The 20,236-nt window shown below is 41.5% G+C and overlaps 1 protein-coding gene across 3 annotated transcripts in view; it reads left to right on the top strand.

Moving 5' to 3' along the window:
• The window catches only part of FER1L6 (fer-1 like family member 6), a 156,442-nt gene that overhangs the window by 40,250 nt on the left and 95,956 nt on the right, over positions 1-20,236 (top strand). For all 3 annotated transcript variants that reach the window (XM_072733968.1, XM_072733969.1, XM_072733970.1), the window contains 9 exons: positions 1,930-2,050; positions 5,164-5,218; positions 5,311-5,442; positions 8,166-8,228; positions 12,223-12,301; positions 13,652-13,808; positions 14,423-14,609; positions 16,562-16,754; positions 18,459-18,811. In XM_072733968.1, the coding sequence (XP_072590069.1) occupies positions 1,930-2,050; positions 5,164-5,218; positions 5,311-5,442; positions 8,166-8,228; positions 12,223-12,301; positions 13,652-13,808; positions 14,423-14,609; positions 16,562-16,754; positions 18,459-18,811 (1,340 nt within the window). The remainder of the gene's footprint in view (positions 1-1,929; positions 2,051-5,163; positions 5,219-5,310; positions 5,443-8,165; positions 8,229-12,222; positions 12,302-13,651; positions 13,809-14,422; positions 14,610-16,561; positions 16,755-18,458; positions 18,812-20,236) is intronic.

Here is a 20,236-nt window from a genome sequence, read left to right as displayed (position 1 = left end):
GTAACTGCTCTCTCACCTCATTTTGGAGGCCTCCAAACAAACAGCTTGGCGGCTGTGAGCCCTGGAAAGCTAGCTGCACAACCCTTTGTGATTTTCTGGCACCCACACCTTTTTAAAAAGTCCTCAGGGGCACTTGGGTGGTGCAGTCGGTTAAGCCTCTGACTCTTGATTTTTGTTCAGGTCATGATCTCAGGGTCAGGGGTTTGAGCCCTGCATCAGGCTCTGTACTCAGCAGGGAGCCTGCTTGAGAGATTCTCTCTCCCTCTCTCTTTGCCTCTCCCCACTTTCTTTTTATCAAAAAAAAAAAAAAAAAAAGGCCTCAAATCATCCTGTTCTGGCAGGAGCATCTTTTATCTCTTGGGATCTGAGATGGTAACTGCATTACAGGTTGAGAAAAGTGCCATAAAGAAAATAGGCAAAAGAAAGATAACACCTCTGTGAGGTAGGTAACATTGGCTTTGCCTGGCTTTATTGATGAGGACAAGGCTGAGAAGTTAAGTAACTTGCCCCAAGCCATAAAGCGGCAGAACTGGGATCCCCCCCTAACTTTTGGAGTCAGAGTTTTGAGCTGTACCATGCAGTCTCTTAGGGCATAAGAGTATTCCACTCACTCTTTGGTTTTTGGCAAAAACCTGACTGAGAAATGCTTCTTAGGCCTTGCTACACATTAGAATCACCTGGGGAATTAAAAAAAAAAAAAACTGACATCCAGGTGAAATCCCAGATCAATTAAATCAGGATCCCTCAGTAGAGGAAGAGGAGGTCTAAAGAATATGTTTACTATCCATTCATTTAAATTTTCTAGACACTAGTGCATTCATTTCCTGTGGCTGCCATAATAAATGACTACAAAATAACCCACATTAATTTTCTCATAGTAATGGAGACCAGAAATTCATAATCAGTATCACCGGGCCAAAATCAAAATATTGGCAGGGCTCCACGCCTTCAAGAGTATCTGATTCCTGCCTCTTCCATCTTCTGATGGCTGTGGTGGCATCTGTCCCATCTCCGTCTTGTGATCACATTGCATTCTTCTGTTCTCTGCCTCCCTCTTCTAACGATACATATGATTGCAACTAGGACCCACCTATATAATCCAGGATAATCTCCTCATTGTAAATCCTTAGTTTAATTACATCTGCAAAGACCCTTTTCCAAAGTAACATTTACAGGTTCTAGGGACTAGGACCCAAGGTCTTTGGCGAATATAATTCAACCTAGGTGTCCTAGGTTTTACTCAAAATTGGCCCTCAAACAATCAGGAACAGACCTACATGGGACATTGCTATTAGAAATGCAGATTCTTTGAGCTCCACCCCAGACCTACTGAATCAGAATCTGCATTTCAACAACTTCCCAGGTGATTCTTTTTTTCTTAATATTTTATTTATTTATTCATGAGAGACATAGAGAGAGAGAGAGAGGCAAAGACACAAGCAGAGGGAGAAGCAGGCTCCATGCAGGGAGCCCAATGTGGGACTCGATCCTGAGTCTCCAGGATCATGCCCTGAGCTGAAGGCCAATGCTCAACCACTGAGCCACCCAGGTGTCCCTTCCCAGGTGATTCTTATGCCCATTAAATTTTACCGATGAGGTTCAGAGGTAATAAATGACTTATCTCAAGGTCCACTGTGGCAAGGTCATAACTTGAAAGCCTGTCTTTAAACTCCTAATCCAGTTTTCTTTCCACAATACCATGCATATAAGTCTACTTTTCTTTGGAAGCAGATGATTTTTTTTTAAAGAAAAATTAAAGTATGTGCCTGTCTTTTCTGCCAGTGAGATATTAAGTTTCATGCTGGCAGGGATTATCTTATAGTCTCCTTGGACCCCTTATGGTCATGGCAAAGTGCTGGACAGTTGAGGCCCAGATCATCACTGTATATCATAATTGACAGAGTTTTCTTCCTGTGTTTGCTTCTCTAGATGGCGAAAGTGAAGCAGAGGCACCACAGGAGGGGCCTTCTCACCAGGAAGGACTTGGAGGAGATTTTATTTGTGATCATGAATCTGCCACTTCTATCCCTTCAGCTCCTCCAAAGAGAAGGTACAGTGTTGCTGCATGCAGCCAGCACACATTACTGAGCACCTCTCTTGTGAAGATACCCTGTGGGATCTGAGGAATAGAGAGTAAAACCTGGTCATTGTCTGCAAGGAGCCAAAGATGGGAAGACAGAAGTCTGTGTTTACTCAGTTTCCTTTATGGCAGTGCTGGCCTCTAGATACTGGTCAGCCTCCAGCAGGCCAGGGGCCCAGCTCTACCAGCTCCTGGTCTTAAATATCCTGAGTTAAGGTCCTCTTGTGCCTCATAATTCAAGAATGACAGCAACACCAGGAGACAGACTCAAGACCTGTCCCTCACCTGCTCTTTCATTCATCAAGGTGCCAGATATCTCAGCTTTGTGTTTGTCCCAAATGTTGATACTACCCAACAAAAAGCTGGAATAGACTGGCCTTATGCATGTGATTTGCTGTTATTTACCAGTGCTTGATGTGTAACAAGCCCAAACTCAGAGGCTTAATACAAGAATGTATTATTACTTATGAATCTATGAGTTAGTTGGTTAGTTTTATTGGTTCCAGACAGTTACAGACCCATCACTCATGTGTGTGTCTGGTCATTTGGTAACTATACTGATTTTAGTTTGAGGGTTGGCTGGTGGTAGGCTGGTCTAGGATTGCTCCAGTTGGAACCACTGCACTCTCCTCCATATGACATCAGATCCTCTAGCAGGCTAGTCCAAGCTTATTCCAATGGCAGTGATGGCAGAGTTCCAAGAGAAGGAAGAAGGAGTGGAAGTACACAAAGTCTCTTGAGCCTATGCTTGGAACTAGCAAAAGTCATTTCTGCTGCATTCTATTGGCCATTGCAAGTCACAAGTCCAGCCCATGTCAGAATGAGAGACTACAAGTTACAAGGCAAAGAGCATGGATCCAAGGAAGCTAATAGTTGTGGCTAGCAATGCCTCCAGTCCACCATATTTGTTTATGTCAATTTCTTACTCATGGTAATTCCTCATGCACTCCCTTCTATTTCCACTCAGAATTTTTACTATCAATAAAGCAAATTAGTGCTTCCCTCTATGGCAGACCCTGAATTGTTATAACTGGGCTGCGACAGGATGGTACATAGTAGATATGTGTAAGGGGCAGAGGGCTTGAGAAAGACCTGGAAATCAGAGATCGTGATAGCTGAGAGGTTGCCTCTTAAAAGGAGACATGAATTTGTATGCATATACTCACTGCAGTATCCCTTCCCCCTATACTGCACCATGACAATCATGGCCCCCGAAGTCCCCTGAATCAGGATTTCAATTAGTTTTAAATATCCTTGAAAGGATCCCTTGTGATTATCTCACCAGAATAACAGCACTGAATGGAGGAAGGCAGGAGAAAAAAAGGAGTAGACTTTTTATTTTTCATTCTGCATCAGTTGAAATTCTACCCACCAACTAATGCTCATGACATCCGATCACTCATAACATCCAATCTCTGCAATAAAGTCTGTTGCTTACCTGGATCTCAGGAATGTTTCTCTTCTTTGAAGCTGTATCACATTTTTTTCTACAACACATTTTACATTTTCTAGTCTTTCTTGATATGCTTTGGTCCTCTCTCTTTGGGATGGGTTGCTAGGTTTATAAGGGCCAGGTTGCTGGCCATTCATCTATACTTCCTCTGAGAACACAGGGCTTTCTCTGTGTAAATGGTCAGTATGAATTTGCCATTTTATTAATGGATATATATACCTTTTGAAATCTACACTTCCCTAGAAGCATTATCTCCTTTAATCCTTAGAGCAACCCTATATGGTAGGAATTGTTATTTCCACTTTCAGATGAAGAAATTAAGGGTGATATCATGAAATTTGGAAAAAATATTTTAATTTTTAATATTAAAAATATTTTAATTTTATTTTAATTCAGTCTGACTCCAAAGCTTTGAGATTTTTTACTAGCTTACTCTGTTCTCCACTAGACTCAATTATAATCAGAAATGGAATGAAGTCAAATTGCAAGATGGTATCATCAGAAGGCAAGAGAATAAAATTCAATAGGAACGCAAGCTCATTTATTTCCCACCCCTTGCCGCCTTGATGATGACAGAAATTCTTTACCTCTTTTTACTACTACCCAGTTTCTAAATGCCCAGGTGTTGCACATCTGTTTCCAAATAACTTATGACAGTTCAGATAAATGAAATTCCCCGGAATGTGAAATCTCACCAAAATGGCATCTTGGTCATTCTTTCCAATTTTCTCTTTTACTAATTTTTTTCATAAGCAATCACAAAACTCAGGGTTATTATATCTACTAGAAATGGCAAAGGAGGGCAGCCCGGGTGGCTCAGCGGTTTAGCGCCGCCTTCAGCCCAGGGCATGATCCTGGAGTCCTGGGATCGAGTCCCATGTCGGGCTCCCTGCATGGATCCTGCTTCTCCCTCTGCCTGTGTCTCTGCCTCTTTCTCTCTCTCTTTCTATGTCTCTCATGAATAAATAAATAAAATTAAAAAAAAAAAAGAAATGGCAAAGGAGTCTTGCGAATAGGATGAGACAAGACATAAAGGAGATCTTTATATAGACCCAGCTCTGCCACTGACTTTCTGAGGCATCTCAGTTTCTCATTCTGTAAAATAAAAAATAAATGATACTGATAATCATACTCACCATAAGACTTGACATTTATTCTTGCTAAGCACTGGGTTAAAACTTTACATGCGTTATATCATTCAATTGTACCAATTATCTCATGTAGTAAATGCTATTATTAACTCCATTTTGAGGATTGAAAAACTGAGTCATAGAGAGGTTAAGTCACTTGCTCATTTACATTTATTTCCTCCAGAGATGGAGAGAGAATATATGATACAGTATAAATAAAAGCACTTAGATGTGGGATGCCTGGGATGTGGTTCAGTGGTTGAGCGTCTGCCTTTGGCTCGGAGCATGATCCCAGGTCCGGGGATTGAGTCCCACAACTGGCTCCCTGTGAGGAGCCTGGTTCTCTCTCTGCCTGTGTCTCTGCCTCTCTCTCTCTCATGAATAAATAAATAAATCTTTAAAAAAAGCACTTAGATATACCCGGGAAAATATTATGGCTTATTGGATCTAAAACATGTTCTTACTTAATGAAACAAATATGTTAAATTTTCTTTTAATAGATCAAAACTGTCGACTAAGATCCATGATGGGGAAGTCAGATCCCAAAACTATCAAGTAAGTGAATGATTCCTCCTGCCCAACCTCCCCAGTTCTTGTGTGAATGAGCAGCAAAGTCCATAGTGCACACATGCTGCTTTGTGTTGCAGATTGCCATTACCATCACTGAGGCTCGACAGCTGGTGGGTGAGAACATTGATCCAGTTGTGATCATTGAGGTCGGGGATGAAAAGAAGCAAAGCACAGTGAAAGAAGGAACCAACAGCCCATTTTACAATGAAGTAAGTTGTAGAGGCCACTAAAATCCTCTGAACCAACACTCCCTCCTGTGGTATTCTTCAGCCAAATAGAAAAGCTGTGCTGCTCCTCACTGCTTCCCAACTCTCATCTAACCCTGGGCAAACTCTCTGAGCCTCCTTACAAACAACTCCACAGAGTTTCACAAAAAGATAAAGAAAAGTAGAGGTGATGAATTCCTACTGATTTTGAATTCATTGCTGTGTTTTCAATATACTCATTTTCCTAATTCTCGTATGCTCATCTTCATCCATTATAAGCTCTGTTTTTATATTCAATAAATGTATTCAGTGTTGGTTATGAAGAAGATAAACATATTTTTCATGAAAGAGACACTAGAAATTTAATCATTAATTTTTAAATAGGCATGCTGCATTGGAAAGTAAAGCAGGTGTATTTTTTTTAAGCAGTAAAGAAGTTGTGAACATCAAAGAGAGGAAAACATCAGACAGGAAGCTTTTAAATGTTATACACACTAAGTTCTTTTTTTAAATAAAAAATTACATAGTAAAAAGTGGTAAAAGATACAAAGAATATAGAATGATATATGATGAAAATTATGTGTCCCTCTGATCTTTGATCCCTAAGCCCTCACCGCCCCCCAACCAGTTCTCACTAGGCATTTGTATATCCTCCCAGAGATATCCTAGGTATGTACAAGAGTACAAATAAATATTATAACCAAATAGTAGCATTCTGTCCATACTGTCTTAGATCTTGATCTTTTCACAAAACAATGTATCTTAGAGATTAGTCTGTGTCAAGATACATAGTTCAATCTCACTTCCCCCTCATTGGTGTAGTTTCCCATTGTATTAATACACCATAATTTACTAAACCAGTCAATATCTCATTGATGGATATTAATTTTTCATCTTTTGGCTACTGTTTATAGTAATATGGAATAACTGGGGCAAAGAGTATGTGTACTAAAAATTTTGATATCACAAAATTGTCCTCTAAAGAGGTAACAATTTGTACTCCAATAGTGTATAAGAATGCTTGTTTCCCCACAGGCACTTTGACACCATGAATTATCAAGAAATGCAGCAAACTCTTAATTATTTTTCTAATGGGAGTAGTAATTGAAAAGGGAGACCACATAATGAAATCAACAGAAAATAACAAAATCCCATTTGAACTGTAAACTCCTTTCCTCATTATCCATCACTTCTGCCTCTGAACCTTTTACTATGAGTTTTTTCCTTCCTGTCCTACCTTTACCTCCATAACAACTTTTAGCATGGATACAATATGAAATATTGTGATGAAATGCTTTAAAACTGCAAAGATCTACAGATTTGTTAAGTGCTGTAATTAGTATTTTCTTTATGCAAACAAGTCCTGGATCTAAATGACATGACACTGAGCCCATGTGTCATCAGTAGGCACTCAAGAAAAAAAACATAGAAGTTGAACTGAAAACCTTTATTACAGCTTTTGATTTTAATTTTCAAACTCTGGGACAGTAGGGTGTTGAAGGAACCAGTTAATAGGGGCTAGGGAATATTTTCCAGCTACAAAAATGTTTTGGGCTCAAAGGTCTAGGGAGTGTGAGGCAATTGAGTTTGAAATCTGAAACTCAAGCAGAAAGCAGAAAACATTGCAACTAATTTATTGGTCCAAGGAACCCACAGCATCTCATGTATCAGGATAAGGAATTTTATGTGAGTTTTCCACATAAAAGAAATTCTGAACAATAAAACTCTTTAAAAGTTTGAACATATACATGAAAAACTTCCTGAAATGTCATGCCAATTTTCTCATTTTCTTAAACAGAAGACAATGAATGTCAGATGGCTTCTCATTGATACCCAGGGATCGACATTTTGAAGGTTTCTTTATTATAATGTATAATGGCATCTTTTGATTTCCACATTTGGTTTTTCAGTTTTGCCCTTTAAAAGCAGGATGTGAGCAGTCAGTTCTCCCCTTCCTACTGCTGTCCTGTCATCTCTAAGGTCCCTGTGTTGTTCCTCCACCTGAAGCTCAAAAACAAATCCAGGAAGCAACTTCCTGATCCTGCCTCCCCCACCCCCACCAGTCCTCCCAAAGACACAACCCACAACAAAACACCACTCCAGTGTTTTACATCTTAGGAAAATATAACTTCACATTTGTAGAATATAGAGACTGGTCTAGAGAATTTCTTCAAGTCTAAAATTCAATTCAATTTTGATTTTCTCAAAAATCCTGAGAAAACTAGATTTTAATCGAGTTCACCCTGAATTACAACGCTGACATATGATTTTCACCCATCAATATTAATAGCGAAAAAAATTAAAGGAATTGACAATATCAAGGGTTGGCAGGGATATAGAGAAATGTCTTTTTAGTGTGCTGCCAGTGAGGATGTAAAATGGCTTAGCCTCTTTGGAAAGAAATTTTGCTGTACCTACTAGAAATTTACATGCACATAAGCCATAACCCAATAATTCCACATTTTATATTCATTTTAGAGGAAAATTCACATATATCTTGTGCAAAGATGGAGATAACAGCATTTTTTTTTTTTTGCATTTGAAAAAATTGGAAAGAACTTAGGTGACCCTAAATAGGGGATGGCCAATTGATTGACGGTATATCAATGCCACCGAGGACAATGCAGCATTTGGTTAAAATGATAGAAACCTACAACTAGTCCAGTAATAAGGTTCTTAGATGGAAGCCTGTAATTTACGGTCAGAATGAATTTTATGTTTTTTAGTACTTTGTCTTTGACTTCATTGGACCCCAACTGCATCTTTTTGACAAGATCATCAAAATCTCAGTAAGTATATCATTGATGATGGGAGTGGGAAGTGATGGGAGAGATTCCAGGTATTGGGACTCCCTAAAACAACTCAGCCTGCTGAGGGGTGAATAGGTTTGGAGGGTGAGTGTCAGATGGTGAGTTCAAAACCAACAGGTTGGAACATGAAATAACTAGTGCAGAGGAATTTGGGAAAGGAAACCTCCTCAAAGAAATCTGTGCTTCCTGGAAACAAATCATAAGCTGCTCTCAAGCCATTATGAATTGAATCATGGAGTTTACTAATGTGGGAATGTGCAACATGTGCTTCAAATGCCATCTTGACAGATTGCCATTTTGAGTTGATTTATTTCTTTTTATGAGATGAAATGTGTTTCTCTTTTGGGATGATATCCACACTAATGATAATTAATTACATGGCTCATTCCTTCTAGTTGGTAAAAATAGAGAAGTAGAAAAAGGCACCAGGAAGGAACCAAATATATCAGTAATGCTGGATCAGAGAATGTGATTCGGAGCAAGTGGTTGCCATTTGGCCTCTTTATCGCTGCCTCTGAGTGCAGACCTTTGGACCTGCTCATGGGGGGTTGTGTCTGCTGCATAAACCCTTCCTCAGTCCTGCAGGTGAATTCTTGTCTCTACAGATCATGTCTGAACAGTAGAGACAGAGAAGCTTCTTGGTCTAGACAGGTTGTCTTATCTGGGTTGCCCACCATATAGAGGATAGGAACAAGGAGGGGAAATGCCCATACTGAAGCTGTACTAGCCCAAAGAGAGAGAATGGGGGCCAGACGGGAGTGATATCAAACTCACATCACTCAGTAAAAGCACAGAGAGACCAGTGGGTGACAGACTGTGTTTATTTCACCAATCTGGGAACTCACTCTTTCTCCCATGAAGAGGGTAGCGTGGCTATGCATGCCTGAGAGAGGTGGAGTGGGTGGTGGAGGGTAAGTGTTCTTCTCTTAATTGTTCTAAAAAGACAGACTCCGTACTTTATGTGCCAATATAAGACATGTGGAGAATGAGAAAATGTTTTCCTCAGCAGTGACACTAACTCTAATTAGAATTTTGAATATGGAAAAATTTGTCTTGGAGACTTCCTTACCTGCTCTTATCACCTACCCATTTCTGTTATATTAATTATATATCTTATATTACATATGTACATAGTAATATATATTATGTATAATATATAGGTCCTGCATTAAGTCCTAGGCAATAGTGTAATTTTTATATTCTCTTTCTCAAGGTCATTTGAAGAATGTGACTCTTGAAGAATGAGAAGTCATCAAGAGTCAAACATTCTTTAAAAAAAGAGCCATTCTTCCTTTCTTTTCTTTTCTCTTTCTTTCTTTCTTTCTTTCTTTCTTTCTTTCTTTCTTTCTCTTTCTTTCTTTCTTTCTTTCTTTCTCTTTCTTTCTTTCTTTCTTTCTTTCTTTCTTTCTTTCTTCCTTCCTTCCTTCCTTCCTTCCTTCCTTCCTTCCTTCCTTTCGAAAGAGAATCTTAAGTAGACTCCATACTCAGCACGGAGCCCATTGCAGGGCTTAATCTCACAATCTCATGACCTGAGATCAAGAGTCGGATGCTTAACTGACTGAGCCACCCAGGTGCCCTGAGCCAAACATTCTTAATTTGAATTTCAGGCATGATGACAAATGGTGCAGAAGGTATTTTGGGACCTGGGGCATCGTCTAGGACTTTGTTACATTGCATAGCTCTGGCAACCATCTGTTTATGAGATGGGCAGTGTAGTTGAGTCCTAAGGAACTGTCTAGATTTCAGACAAACAGTTAATAGCTAGATTTTTACACTGTAGCATAGACAAATGTCATGACTCTCTGGACAGTGGATTTTTAAACTGAGGACCAGAGCTGGTATTGCCTATCTTTCTTCCTCTAACTTGTAAAAAGAGAACAGTTTGGGCTTTCCAAATGACCCTTAGGGGCAGAGACCAAAGATTTTAAAGGGAAAATTCCCTTTGGAGGGAAATGTTTATTTATTTTTTTAAGATTTTATTTATTTATTTATGAGCGACAGAGAGCGAAAGAGAGGGGCAGAGACACAGGCAGAGGGAGAAGCAGGCTCCATGCAGAGAGCCTGACGTGGGTCTCGATCCTGGGTCTCTAGGATCATGCCCTGGGCTGCAGGTGGCGCTAAACTGCTGCACCACCGGGGCTGCCCCGGAGGGAAGTGTTTAATACAAGTTTTCTGATGGTCCATGAACTAAAAGACAATGTGCCCCAAATAAATTCAACATGGGATAAGAAGGGGGGAATACAGCAAGCAGATGCTATTAGGATAGCAAGGCTGTAGCAGACTTTGGTGGTGCCAATGATGGTGGTACTATCTCCCCTTGACAGTGGCCCCAGGCATGCAGGGCCCCTAGCTCTCTGAGTGTCATCTCCCTGAAGTTCCTATAATCAAATGCTTGCCCACACCAGAGTTACCTGGCTCTCAGACTGTGTGGATGGATGATTTGAGGAGGCCTCTTGTTTTATTTAAAGCTCAAATGGGCTCTTACGTCCCATCGTGCCCACAGGGATCCAGATGCCTTTGACCTGAGAAGAGAGCCTGAGTCAGGCTTGTGTTCTTGCTGGGGCCTTTGGGAAGCCACCTTAGCAGCCGCAAGCATGAGGAGGTTTGGAGTGAGCTTTGTATGCATGGCCTTAAATAACTCCTCACCTCAAGGCAAGCTGTCCTTACTTGCCCTCAGTTCTCTTAACTCCCTTGCAAAATTTGGGCAAGGGAGTAAGGGTAGATAGGGAAATGCAAAGGGCTGTCATTTCTTCATTTCCTGAAGTCAATTGAATTTATTTTTACTGATTGCCCCCGCCAAAAAAAGCTGTTTATAAACCACAAAAGTCTCCCCTTCATCCATCATTCAATCAACCAATCATTCATTAATTCACTGAATGTCTATTGAATACCTATTCTGAACAAGGCCATGCATGTGGTGGGTAGAAGAAAGTAGGAAACTGTCTTTGATTCAAAGAACTCATATAACGTCATAGAAGGAAGCCCAGAGACCCTCTAGTCTAACTTCCAGCTGGTGCTGGAATCCCTGTCACCACCTTCATGACATGGGGTTTTGGTGCACTGCTTGGTTATATCCAGTGATGGAAGGTTACTATCTCTAGAAAAGCCTATTCTTTGCTGGGAAGTTCTGTTATAAAACCTGTCCTTATAGTAAGTCTCTCTTCCTGTGGCTTGGATCCATACATGGAACTTACTCCCTCTTGTACAAGGCAGTGTTTCCAAGATTGGAAAACACTTAAGTTACCATTATCCCTCCTCCACACACCCAGTGTTCTCCTTTCTGAGTTAAGGGTTAAATTACTCCTGCTTCTTCAGCAATCTCATACAGTGCACTTTCTGGACCCAGTGCCAGCTCTGATGCTTTCCTTTAGAACTTCCTCGATAGCATTGCATTAAAGTGTGTTGCTATCACCAGCCAGGCACTTTGCTGATGACTTCTAATCACACAAAATATTGGGGATGACCACTTCCCTTGTTGTGACTATTGTACATTCCCAAACTGCTCAAAGCCATATGTGATGAGTCCTCTGGGTAACTTGTGAGCAGAGTGTTGTGGAAGTTTGGGAAAGAAAGGGGACTTTCAGCTGCAGGGGGCTCAGGAAAGGCTGCTTGGAGGAGGTAACATTTGCTTTAGGCATTGACGGATGGGTAGAGTTTCAATAAGCAAAGATGAGTGTTGAAGGGTGGTCTGTCCTAGAGCTCACTTTGGCTTAAAAAGGTAGTTTTTCAGACAGTGAAATTTGTTAGATGTCCTTCAATAGCTGAAAACCTGCTAGGAGGAGGAGGCATAGGTGAGATATTTCTGGTTGCCCTTTCACTTGATGACCAAATGTCATTGTGCTCTAGACAAGAGTGAAGGGCAGACAAGCATCAAGGTTTAGAACCCTTGCTGAGGTGTCATGAACCCATTTCACAGATTTATCCTCAAAGATAAATCTAGTGCAGCCAGATTCACTGTTCCATCTCTCCTCAGGTTTTTCACCACAAGCTGATAGGCAGCATACTGATTGGCTCCTTCAAAGTAGACCTGGGGACTGTATATAACCAGCCTGGTAAGAAATCATCACTTCCCAATCTCCCTTACTCATCTCTAGTTTGCCACACCTGGAGGTCACCTCATTCATTTACCCATCCACTTACCCACTCATTCAATAATATGAGCATCAACTACAATTGGAGCAACACCTGGCTCATTTCCTCAAAATTTACAATCTAATGACAAAGTTATCTTCTATGTCCATAATTCTGAGCAGTTTTTTTTCTCCCAACAAATTCTGTCTATAATTTAGTGCTGTGATGCTGTGAGACACAGGCAAGAAAGATTGCCTAGCAGTTACACATATGGACTCCAGAGCCAGCTTGCCTGGCTTCAAATTCCACCCTGCTTTTTCCTGTTATATATAATCTTGGGCAAATCATTTGACTTCTCTGCACCTCAGTTTCTTCACCCGAAAAAATGAAGATAAAATAGTATCTCCTTTCCATGGTTGTTGGAAGATTAAGTTGATAAATATATATATATATATATATATATGTATATAAAGTGCTTCATATAGAACCCAGCACAGAGTAATGACTGTGGCATGCCATCTAAGGGTTTGCTGTGATAATTCTTATTATCCCTGATATATAGGAAAGTGAAACTCAGAGAAGGCAGGTAATTTGTCCAAGGTCAGGAGCTGATAAGGAAGAGGGCCATCAACAAATATAGGTCTTCTCAGGAAAAGCTCCTTCTCTTCTAAGGAATTCTAACTTGCATGAGTCCAGGGGGCCAGGCCATGGGCATAACTGAGCACTGTGGATGGGGTTGATACACTGAGTGGTGCTGCAGGCTGTGGGGAACAGAAGAGCTCATAACCCACATGAAAGGAGCAGTGGCTACTCAGCTCCTTTGCTACTTGCTGATGGGTGGAAATGTGCTTCTTGTATTGGCAGATCTAATAATTTTTGGGGGGGTAAGCCAGAGGTCTAGATTTTCTAAGACCTTTAAAAGTTTGGACTGATTCACTTGATGGGATGAGCCCTGGGTGTTATGCTATAAGTTGGCAGATTGAACTCCAATTAAAAAAGGAAATAAAGTTTGGACTGACAGAAAGATCCATGAGCCCCATTGACAGCCTGTGAAATAGTATGTGACATCTCTACTCCATTAATGTCCTTCCAACCTGCCAAAGCTAAGATCCTATCTATGATTAGAACTGGGTTGAAGGCTTTCCAAACACCTGTGGCAGTTTGGAGAAGACTGAGAAGAGGGTGGAAATGAAAGCAGAGGAGGGAAAGAGGGGAGGAGCTGCCGCCTCCTAGGGAGCAGAGCACAGGAAGCCTGGGGTGTGGGACAGAACTGGGTGCACCTGCTAGATCCAGCTGTGCAGGGGATCTGAGCTGTCAGGACACTTTTACAGGTCATCAGTTCTGTGACAAGTGGGCCCTGCTCACAGACCCTGGCGACATCAGGACTGGCGCGAAGGGGTATCTGAAATGTGACATCAGCGTGATTGGGAAAGGCGACGTCTTGAAGTCCAGCCCCAAAACTCCTGATGCTGAGGAGCAAATAGAAAAGTGAGACAGGCCCATCCAGGGTCATGCAAGAGAAATGATATCTCCCAGGTTCTATGTCTCTTTCCTCTCTCTCCTCTTTCTTCTTCCCTTTCCTGTGGGTACATGAGAACTGCCAAATTCATGACTTGTCTACCTGGGACTCTGCTCTATCAGAGGCACCAAGATGTGTCTTATCCAAGGTGTCACGAGCCTTTGGGAGGTCAGCTCCTAGGACAAGGACAGCCTGTTTCCCTATAACAACACAAAATAGATAAGCTGTTCTTGAGCTTATCCTATTTATCTGAACTTGGCTGATTTTTCTTTGAAGGAATTATGATTTCAACCACTGGTTTGTGAAATGAGAAGAACTTAATGCACTTCTTTTAAGGTGCAGAGTGGGAGACAGTGTTTATTCTATAATTCAAGGACTTGAATGAATTTGCATTCAGTGTTATTCATACCCCTCACTGCCATTTACACCACAAAGAAAACTCATTTTAGCAATGAATCCTGATCTTTTCAGCCTTTTCCTCCTATTTTAGGATCCTCTTTCTGTCTCCAAATTGCTTCTACCTTTTCTTTCTTCTTTCAGATGAGAGAGCTTTTTTATTTTTTATTTCTTGTTCCCTCTCAAGGAACCTTTTGATCCCTCAAGGGTTTCCATCAGAGAGACCCTGGGCCAGATTCTATGTGAGACTCTATAAAGCAGAGGGGTTGCCCAAAATGAACTCCAGCATCATGGCAAACGTCACGAAAGCATTTGTGGGTGACAGTAAGGACCTCGTGGACCCCTTCGTGGAGGTGTCTTTTGCTGGGCAGATGGTAAGGAATGTCATCATCACCAATAATGGACCAGAATGCTGCTCTCTACCAGGGACATTTCTAATCAAATAATATCAAGCTAAAATAAAAATTAGGAAGTACATGAGAGAGAAAGCTTTTCAGAAAAGCTGTTGAGTCACAAGCAGGAAAGTGGGGGTGATGGTGTCCCACTCACTCTCCTTTTGAGATCATGGAGAAGAGCTATGGGGTATTGGGATTTCGGACTCAGGCAGATGGCTTCCTTCCTCACCTCTGGCTACTTCTCTGAGCTGTTACCTAGTTCTTAGGCTCTGTAGCATTGCCACCTGCCTCCTGACCTGCTCCCCAGGCTTCCCACCTGACCCTTGTCCTGTGTAGCTTGGACATCTCTGTTCCCCGCTGTTCCCTGGTCAAGAGCCATTGGAAGTACCAAGGCCTGGGCACATGGTCACAGCTTAATCCTGATTGGATGGACTTGGAAGCTTCAGCTAACGCATATTGTCTCTGCCCTTACAATGTATATGCTACTCTAACTCCTTCTCTTGGCAGAGGGGACACTGGAGTATTTTTTACTTGGACCTCTTGAGTCAGATAGAACATCAACTCCATTTTATCCTATTTATCTGAACTTGGCTGATTTTTCTTTGAAGGAATTATAATTTCAACCACTGGTTTGTGAAATGAGAAGAACTTAATGCACTTCTTTTAAGGTGCAGAGTGGGAGACCATGTTTATTCTATAATTCAGGGACTTGAATGAATTTGCATTTGGTGTTATTCATACCCCTTGCTGCCATTTACGCCACAAAGAAAACTCATTTTAGCAATGAATCCTGATCTTTTCAGTTTTTTCCTCCTATAGTAGAATCCTCTTTCTGTCTCCAAATTGCTTCTACCTTCTGCTTCTACCCCATGAAGCTGGGGTCCAGATGATGGAAGTGATTTGCCTAAGGCCCTACTTTTATAAGACACAAACTCAAGGTCTAACTATATCTGCTGTATTCCTGGAGATGCGTGAAACAACTCATGTCCACAACATGCATGTTGTGTGATTATGAGAACTTCCTGAGGGCAGGACTCATCAGTTACTCACCTTGTCCCTGTTGCCTGGCATGGTGTCTGGTGCAGAGCAGGATGTTAGTATAATATTCCTCCCTTATTTGTTGTTTTGCCATGGTTTCAGTTACTCATGATCTACTATGGCCTGAAATTATTAAATGGGAAATTCTAGGAATAAACAATCAATGACTTTTAAATTACACATTGTTCCAACTAGCAGGATGAAATCTCACACTATCTTGCTTCATTCTACCTAGATGTGAATCATCCCTTTGTCCAGCGTATGGGTACGGCCAGTGGTTAGTCACTTAGTAGTTACCTGGGTTATCAGGTGCACTGTGGTGCTATGGCAGTTCTTGTGTTCAAGTGACCCTTAGTTTACTTGATAATGTCCTCTAGATGCAGGAGCAGTGGTCCTGGCAATTTGGGTACACCAAAGAGAAGTTATAAAATGCTCCCTTTAAGTGAAAAGGTGAAAGTTCTCAATGAGAAAGGGAAAAAAAATTATACGCTGAGGTTGCTAAGATCCATGGTACTTTTATTACAGTATATTGTTTTAATTATTCTATTTTATCATTAGTTATTGTTGGTAATCTCTTACTGTGCCTTATTTATAAATTAAACTTTATCATAGGTAAGTATGTGTAGGAAAAAACAGAGTATATGTAAGGTTATTACTATCTGTGGGCTCAGGCATCCACTGGTGTCTTGGGATACATTCCCTGCAAATAAAGGGGGGCAGTTACTGTAATGCTCTTGGGTGCAACAGATTTCTATTTGTATTGGGTGGAAATAGGTTCATTACTTCTGGCAATTTACTTTCTATTTCCAGCTGGTTTGAAGAATTGTCTTTAGTCAGGTCAGGGCACCTCTTCTTTCTTTCAACAGCTCACGTCTTGCTGGCTTTGTTTTTAGGGGCGAACCGCAGTGCAGAAAAACTGTGCTGATCCTGTATGGAACGAACAGGTGGTCTTCAAGGAAATGTTCCCTCCTTTGTGTCGGAGAGTGAAAATCCAGGTGTGGGACGAAGGCAGCATGAATGATGTAGCACTGGCCACCCACTTCATCGACCTAAAGAAAATCTCCAATGAACAGGATGGAGATAAAGGTAAAGCTTCATGTGTCTGACTTGGAGATGGGGTCACAAAATGACTGGTTTGAAGCCCTCATTTTTTATAATGAGAAGATGGAGCAATGTGTTGCTCCACACATTTCCATGCTCTGTGTGGTTTGTGGTTTGGGTTGGTTCAGGGCAGTGGGTGGAGCCGGCCCGTGAGAGCTTGGGAGGCTTTGTTCTGGTCCCAGGTCTTCCATGAACATTGCCGGGTTCTTGAGGTAGTTACTCTCCCTTTCTGGGCCTTAGGTTTCTTAAATGAAAAATGAAGAGTTTAGATTAGATCAGACATTGATAGGCTATGGTCCATGGGCCACATCCAGCTGACCAAATATGTTTGTATGGCTCATAAGCCAAGAATGGTTTTTACGTGTTTAAATGGTCCAGAAAATATTGTGCCCCAACTCATTGTGAGGAGCACGTGGTCCTGAGTATTGCACGATGTGCTGCTGACTGTGCATTCAGAGAGCCAGGGAGGGAATGAGGAGTCCCAGCTAATCCACCAGTCAGGGGAAAGAGCTTTTACTCTTTCTTTATTTGAAAAACCTAAATTACCAGGTGATAACTTTCTAAATATTCCAACAAACCCTCCTTCTTTAAAAATCCCAACACAGGGATCCCTGGGTGGCGCAGTGGTTTGGCGCCTGCCTTTGGCCCAGGGCGTGATCCTGGAGACCCGGGATCGATTCCCACGTCAGGCTCCCGGTGCATGGAGCCTGCTTCTCCCTCTGCCTGTGTGTGTCTCTCTCTCTCTCTCTCTCTCTCTATCATAAATAAAAAAATTAAAAAAATATTTTAAAAAATCCCAACACAATTTTTCTCTGCACCACAAATTGGTGTTAATTGATGAATATACTTATGAATATATATGTGTGTATGTACATATACTGAAGGCTTAGCTTAAGCAGAAGACAAGATTTACATATTTTTATGCCTCTCACAGTGTGACACCACAGAAAGATCTCAATAAACACCTATTGTTTAAGTCTTTATATTGTGGAAGGGTTTGCCACAGGATTGCCTTATACAGAACACACACTCCACTCACCCTCAGAATTTCTCAACTTGATATAAGCATGTTTTACCCCAACTTTTCAGGAACATTTTGATGCTATTCAAAGAAATGTAGAAACGAGTTTTAAAAGTTAGATGTCATGGGCCATAAAATCTTTTTACCTCCTTTAACATAATATCCCTGCTTCTTAAAATTGATGCTCCTTGGGGACAGACTCTCTCTCTGTCTGACTCCTCTCCATGCCTCCTCAACTTGTTATTTTTTTTTTTTTCTGTAGCATAAGGTAAATCTCCTGCTTAGCACTTATAATGTAAATGTTTACTTGTTTAATGTTTGCTTCTGCTTCATTCTCCACTGGGCTCCATGTTTAATGTCTACAGTACTAGGAGCATTAGATGTCAATAAACATTAGATGAACAGACAAGGAGGCACGTCGGCATTCATAGTATCATCACAGCTGTGAACAAGTGTAAATGTGTGCATGCAAGAAGGACTAGAAGGAAACACAGCAAATATAGCAAAATGGCAATTCTGGCTCTTTGGGGGATGGACTATTCTGTAAATATTTTCTCTTGTCTTTTCTGTATATTTTACATTTTAAATGAATGTGAGCAATTTTCATAAAGCTAGAAATTATCAACTTGGAAATGTTACTGGGCAACTAAAACTTGGGGCTTTTGCAGGCTTTCTACCAACCTTTGGACCTGCCTGGATTAACCTGTATGGCTCACCCAGGAACCACAGTCTGATGGATGACTACCAGGAACTGAATGAAGGCTTTGGAGAAGGTGTGTCATTCAGGGGAAGAATCTTGGTGGAAATTGCTGTGGAGATCCTTTCAGGAGGGGCACAGGAATCTAAATTTTCCAAGGCACTCAAGGAACTCAAGTTGTCTTCGAAGGACAAAGACTCCAAATCTTCCAAAGGCTCCAGTAAAGACAAGGGTGACAAAACTGATGATGGAAAATCCCAGCAGGCTTCAGACAAGACCAACTCAACGGAGGTTGAAGTGGAACGCTTCGATGTGCCCCCTGAGGTAGGTCTGAGCACTGTTCCACAGCCCCTGCCAGGCAAGCCCAGAGTGGAGGCAGCACCTGCCAGCCCAGCTCCCACAGGCTCCCACAGGTGTGCAAAGGTCTTATTCCCCCTGCAAAATGTGTGTTGGCCCAGCCCTGTGTTCTGGGCTGACCTGCTGCCTCTTCCTGACATCACAGCCATCTGTTCATGATAAATCCCTCCAGTGCCACCCCAAAACACAAAGTCCCATGAGAACCAAAGTAAAAGAAAAATAAAAGTGTTCCAGGGGAGCTAGTGGAAGCGGGTGGTGGGGGGATAGACTGAGCTCTGTGTCCTAATTTTGTTTAGCTTTATTAGCTTAGTGTATGTTCTGGATGTAAGGTAATGTGGGATGAGGAATAAAGAGGGGCAAGAGTAGGTGACACGCTGAGATGAAAGAATGTGAGAAACATTCCCCTGTCCAAGCCTGAGGGGAAATCACAATTCAAAGGAATGCCTATCACTCAACATAAAACATGTTAGCATTTTTCCAGCCCAGTTCTTCTGTGTGATGGAAAAGAAATCCAGGTCTCCGAGATGGATACAAGCTGTGAATATCCCCTCAACTGTTTGTTTGAGAGAGAGAGAGAGAGAGAGAACATGAACATGACTGGGGAAGGGGCAGAGAGCAAGTGAGAGAATCCTAAGCAGGTTCCACACTCAGTGCCCAATGCGGGACTCAATCTCAGACCCTGAGATCATGACCTGAGCCAAAATCAAGAGTCAGAAGCTCAACTGACTGAGCCACCCAAGCGCCCCCCACCTCCCAACTGTTTAGATTAGCAAGACTACTTTGTAGTTAAGCAAATGAAGGAACCTGTGTTTTGTTAGTAACAGAAGTGAGTGGATTCTGGCTCTTAACTTGGATGATTCTGCCTCTGGGAGTGTGTTTCCTCAGGTCAACCAGACAATCATTTGGGGTAGGAGGTGATGGCTGGTCTGGGTCACCTTATAGCCTTGGTAGAGCCACTTATTTTTACTGATTAAGAAACAGTGTGGGGGAGAGGTGGGAGCTCTGTTTCCAAGGGCTGGAAATCTTGAGGGTTGGTTCTATTCATGGCTCTGATACTAATACCTCTCCATGTTTTAGTTTACTCATCAACAGAATGGGGGTAGTAACAGTCTCTTTGTCATAGGCATCTCCTGGGGGAAAATGAGGGAATGCCTATTAAATAGGCATTCTTTGCACATTCGTGGTAGTTAGGCAGTACATTTGCTGTTGCTATGACTGGCTGTTGCTATAATTTATTCGGAATTCTCCACTCTATGTTTTGGACCTACTTTGGATATTTTGCGGACCTCCTCAGCTCTCCTCTATGAACTTGAATATTGGGAAATATTCTCTGGAAATGTGTACTGCCAATTTGTTATGGTTAGAATTGACATTGCTTTGATGTGATTGTAT

The sequence above is a fragment of the Vulpes vulpes genome, chromosome 13, assembly GCF_048418805.1.
Source record: "Vulpes vulpes isolate BD-2025 chromosome 13, VulVul3, whole genome shotgun sequence".
NCBI classification, from domain to species: Eukaryota; Metazoa; Chordata; class Mammalia; order Carnivora; family Canidae; genus Vulpes; species Vulpes vulpes.
This window is presented reverse-complemented; position numbering and strand designations above follow the sequence as displayed.